At 39.1% G+C, this 5,647-nt stretch overlaps 1 protein-coding gene across 1 annotated transcript; it reads right to left on the minus strand.

Annotated features, from left to right (window-relative positions):
• Window positions 1–1,028: 1,028 nt before the first annotated feature.
• On the minus strand, window positions 1,029–2,978 carry LOC148733672 (uncharacterized). The gene is made up of 3 exons (XM_088756536.1): window positions 2,801–2,978; window positions 1,600–1,747; window positions 1,029–1,177 (listed from the first exon to the last, which is right to left on the minus strand). The coding sequence occupies exons 1-3, from the start codon at window positions 2,974–2,976 to the stop codon at window positions 1,082–1,084; spliced, it is 420 nt and encodes a 139-aa protein (XP_088612662.1). The 5' UTR covers window positions 2,977–2,978; the 3' UTR covers window positions 1,029–1,081.
• Window positions 2,979–5,647: the final 2,669 nt, after the last annotated feature.

The raw sequence follows: 5,647 nt of genomic DNA on the forward strand, positions 1-5,647 counted from the left end.
TTCGGAAGTGTCTAAAAGTCTACACTGGTGACCACGTGTGACCACGAAAAACCACGGGTAAACACGAGTGACCGCGATTGATCACGGGTGACCACGAGTGACCACGAATTCGCACGAATGAGTGACTACGCGTGATCAAAAGTAAGAAATATCATTTGGCTAACATAACACCGCCTCCTGGTTAACTCAGTTGTTGGAGCGCTGGACTGTTGTGCGGGAGGTCGAGGGTTTAAGCCCTCATGGTCTTAAAATAACTGAGAAGAATTTGCTACCTTTCTATAATATCAAGAAATGGATAGATATTCTAGTCTTCTCGGATAAGGACGAATAAACCGTAGGCCCCGTCTCCTGCAGGGCTAGGGGTAGGAGACGTTAATTTCCCACGCACGAGATTACTGTGTGGTGGATGTCCTCCCCTGGGGTGGGATGGGTGGATTTACTGGGCCCGCAGTAATTGTCGCAAGCCGTTGTGGTTTCCCTGCTAGTCGGCGAATCTAATAAGTTAAATTAACATCATAACTGCATCGACATAACGTCCCTTTATACAATTATAACGATGAATCAACCAAAAATATTAATATAAGATGCGTAATTTCCTTCTTTTCCAAAGGGCGCGCTCCGACTCGACCCTTAGAGAATGTGCTGCTAAAAGTGGCACATTATGCTGCAAGCATTGCTCGATTTTTTTTTTCTAAGTTACGCTCTATGCTCAAAATTTTGCTTTTTTGATTATGCTACTTTTTCTTACAGTATGCTTTTTGAAAAAGGCACAAAAACAAGTCCAAATTATAATTATAGTTGTTGTGTATAAAACATGATTTCTCCCTTATTTTAAGTTTCCATACTCTGACAAAACAAGATTAATGACTGCACCCGTGGTCACTAGAGTGTATAAAGGAAAGATTATAAAAAATTTACTATCAATTAACTTCAGATGAGAGGGGGGAGGGGGTGGAGGTAATCATAGGGATACTAGGTTCGAGGTTCCGAGGTTTTGTCATTAGTAAATCAAGCAATAGGATACAAAGTCTCCTTCACATTAAATTTATTTTAGTCACATCTTTCACCTTAAGAAGCATTTTCAATTTTTTTTATTTATTTTCAATACGACACATCCATACTCGTTGTCAGGTCCTAAGTTTCTTCCGAACAATCTTGCTGTAACCTTGTACTGTCCCTGGAAAATCAAAAATAAGTAGCAGCATTTAGTTATAAATTTTGTAAATGTAATACCGAACCCGTATTAATTAAGTGGTGCCGAATTTTTCAATCATCCTGTATAAGTGGTCGGTTGTCGAATGACCGAGTTTTTCCCCTTAGTTAAATGCAATTTTCTCTTTTATTAAGCGGTCATGGTCACTCTTCACTGAGTCCCAACGACATTTTTGTAATCACTGACCTCCACCTGTTTTGAACAATCACTTATAGCAAAACCACTCAAATAAGATAAAGTATTTTATAACAGCCGCAGAAGATTTTTACCGTGTTTACCTAGCCCCGTCTAAACATTCAAGAGTTGGGAGTTGCGTAACACTCTCCAGCCCTCCCAGTCTGCCGTCGTAAAATCGAGAAAAAAGTGAAATATGCTAACTTCCTAACCTTTCTTAATCTTGCCAGCAGCCTCCGCAACATACGAGGCACACGACGCTTTCCACTTTTAATCCTTACTAATCCTCGCTGTAAAATGGATCTGCATTTTGCTCCATTCAAGTTCTTCTTAATGTCGGTGCAGGTCAATCTTCCTCTGCTTTAGACAGAAACAATGCAAGGAAAATTAGCGCAAGGTCGAAGTCAGTCATCAGATGAGGAAAAAAAATAAAGTCTGAAAATTAACTTTACCCGGTTTCCATGTTGCAAGAAACGAGTAGTGATTACGATGGATTAGTTCTCCGTCCCTTGGATGGGAAGCTAACCCATCGCAAGGTTACCCATTAGGCTTCTGTGTCTCTCTCATCAGTTAACAGTTGTGTTATATCATTTGATTTAAAATCAAATTAAGGAAGTCCCGGATACAACTCAGAGAGCACTTTGACTTTGCTGCAAAGGAGAATAACTGTAGATGCCTTTTATACAAACTGCTCGTCGCGCAATTCATGTCCCACACTTTTATCGATAAGTAACAATGATTACTACAATCGCTGCTGAGTCGACAAGGTTGTAGAAATGTACAGTACTTGTCAATAGAATTGCAAAGTTATAAATGTAGGTGTCAATGGGTTGATGGCTTTTACGGTTAACAGTTAAAAATTTTAGCCATTTGACGGATGACGGTTAACCAAAAATGTTATATAAAGAACTTTATTTTACGACTAACGGTTAAAAATTTGTCAACTTTTAAGCCTTAATGGCTGAGTTTTTCACGTCCCACACTTTCATTGATAAGTAACAATGATTACTCCAATCGCTGGTGAGTCGGCAAAGTTGTAGAATTAAATGCACAGTACTTGTAATAGGATTGCAAAGTTGTTAAATGTGGGTCTCAATGGGAGGATGGCTTTTACGGCTAACGGGTAAAAGTTTTGGCCATTTTACGGCTAACGGTTGACCAAAAGTGATACAAAACGATCTGTTGGAGAAGGACAACTTTTACGGTTAACTTTATTTTACGACTAAGGGTTATAATTTGTCGACTGTTAAGCGTCAACGGCTAAAATTGTTTCGCCGTTTTACGGCTAACGGTTAACCCTCCGAGAACCTCTTTAAAGGGGAAATCTTGTTATAGAGCAACTAGCGTCAAAGTCGGTGGTATCTTCAGTAAGAGAAAAAGAAAGGAAACAGGATGCTTTATTATTTTACCTACCAAAGAGATCTGGGGCAATACACTGGCCTGTACTTCTTGTTGATCTTCTTCATTATTTTTACTTCGTATGGGAATGGTGACAACCCACTTTTAGTAATTTTTATCTTTCCTCTGACCGTAAGGGTCCTTTGATTCTTGCTCAACATGACATTTCCACGCCGAATCTGCAAACCCATACATCCCCCTGAGAGGTACAATAAAAACAAATTATTTGATGCAACGGGAATAGAAATAGGAACTAAATATATAAATGAAAATTTAGCAATGGACATTCTCCTGGGTGGCTCTTCTTGTCCACTGTTTCCAGATCGAAATGGAATTTGAAATGTTGTTTTTCGTGGAGGGAGGAAGACCGGAGGACCCAGAGAAAAACCCCGAAGCAAGGACGAGAGCCAAAAACAAACTTAACCCACATCTGACACTAAGTCTAGGAATCGAACCCAAGCTACAGTGGTGGGAGACGAGCGCTCTCACCACAGCACTATTCCTAGTCCTTAAATGTCAAATTATATGGATCAATACAACAAGGATATATCTTAAAAAAAACTTTGAACCTTGAAGAACGTGGGACGGGTTCGAAGGCGGATGGATTTTCCAATCGGGCCGTATGATGCAGGTAAAACAGCGCAATACTTTTATGAAATCATTTTTCTGTGACTATCGATGTTCGGTTTTAAACTTGGAAATGAAAGTTGTTATCAAATTTTACTCAGTAAAAAATTAACAAATTTTGCTAACCCCTTTTCTAGGGTACTATCAATAGCGAAACGTAAACTTTCGACCTCTTCCCATGACAAAGACGAGCAGTATAATAATCGAAACGTTCCGAGCAGCACAAGATTGATTAGCCTCACTCTTACACCGAAAGACAAACGACACATTTTCATTTATCTACAATACCACAATGAACAACATTTTCTTTCCTGGATATGGGAAACAATTCCACTGTGATTGGCAAGAGAGTAAACGATGAAGGATTTTGAACTTTGAATACTGATGTGTTGTTATTTAAAATTAATCAAATGTAGGCTGCAGATACTTACTGCAGTTTCGCACTGTAACAGCACCAACTACATGAACCAAAGCGACAATGACGAAAATCTCCTTGAAAGCCATGTTTGCTGTGTTACCGCTAACAAAGCAAGACAGAATGGTTGGTTACAGCAGTACGTTTTACTTATATAACCCCCAAAAAAAACAGCAATAAAGAAGTAAAGTACTTATCAGGGTAAATATTAATGGCAATGTGTTTGTATTTTTCCTTTTTTTCATGTCTTGCATCAGCGATTAAATATATTTCTACAGGGGAGCCAAAGGGTCCTCGCAATCACATCTTCAAAATCAAAATTAAGCTCCCAATTAAATATTGAACGAGATTTAAAGACATCTTTTGCACGACATGACGAGATACTTAAAATGAGTTTCGTAGTTATATTTTTCTTTTGTCATGTTTTGCACCTGCGATGAAATTTGTTTTTACGGGGGGAGCTGTTCAGTGTTCCTCGCAATCACATGTTTAAAATCAAAGTTAGGCTCTAAGTATGTGTTCAACAAGGACTAAAGACATCATTTGCACGAAGTGATGAGATACTTAAAATGAGTTTCCCATTTATATTTTTCTTTTATCATGTCTTGCACCTGCGATGAAGTTCATTTATACGTGGGAGCCGGTAAGGGTTTCGCACAATCACACTTAAGCTCTCAAGAAAATAACCGACGAGGACTAAAGGCATCATTTGCACAAAGTGTCGAGATACTTTAAACGAGTTTCGTGAGTAAACACACACCTCTGTAATTACTTGAGAGATGCGACCCCTTTCCACGACAAATCTACCCTGGGGTAGAGTGTTATGTGCCTCCTTTGGCAGCTATTGTCCTGACGCATTCCTTTAAAAAGGCAATGCTATCTTTGTTTGCGACAGCGACTCGTCTTTGGGCCAGCTTTACTGAATTATTTCAAATTTTACCGATGTGGCAACGTGGGCGCAGTCGTACACAAGTCTAACTGCATCTATGACTTGCTTTAAATGGAACACCCACTGGCGTGGGAACCCCATGCCCTCTGACGTGGGAACCCCATGCCCATGCCCATGCCCACGCCCTCTTTCAAATGACCTCTCATGATTCAAGGAGTCCAGGAGCACGCTTTGATATTTCTACGTCATATCTCAAATATTCTCGCTTTGAGTTGTTGAAATGGATAAGAGGATGCTTCACTGACTGCCAACAGATTCCTACTGCATTTCCTGATCAGTTTTTCTCTGAAATCTAGCGCTCATCCTTCTTGGTCAACATTCCTCAATATCTACTTCACGTTTGGCATATAGTCATTTTTTAAGTATTATGTTATAGGCAAACAACTAATACATCTGCAGCTGTACCACTTTTTACCATTTCACATGGAATATCACAGTCACTGTTTAATTTTGAGATCCTACGCATGTGAAGAATATATTTTTGTCAAGAGTGGTTTGAATTTCCACATGACAGATTTAGTTCAAGACGAAAACGAACAGCTACTAGAATGCTGGAGGAAAAACCGAGAATCTCGTCTCTCATTTCTAAATACTGCAAAATTGTATTTCCTTCTCATATATTTCGTCTAAAATAAACTTGCAAAAAAGAAACTTTGTTGAATTAATTTTTTTGTTAACTGAGAAGATCTTCTTAACGTTCGTTCTTAGCAGAGGGTGTCAATGGGGTTAACCGTCACCCGCACGACGGCCAAAAACAAGTAGATATTGGGCATACAAAATTGACAGAATTTAACCGTTAGTCGTGAGTATAAGTTAACTGTAAGAAAAATCTGGTTAATATAAGTAATTGACCGTTAGCCGTAAATTGGCC

Source organism: Stylophora pistillata, chromosome 4 (assembly GCF_964205215.1).
Source record: "Stylophora pistillata chromosome 4, jaStyPist1.2, whole genome shotgun sequence".
NCBI lineage: Eukaryota > Metazoa > Cnidaria > Anthozoa > Scleractinia > Pocilloporidae > Stylophora > Stylophora pistillata.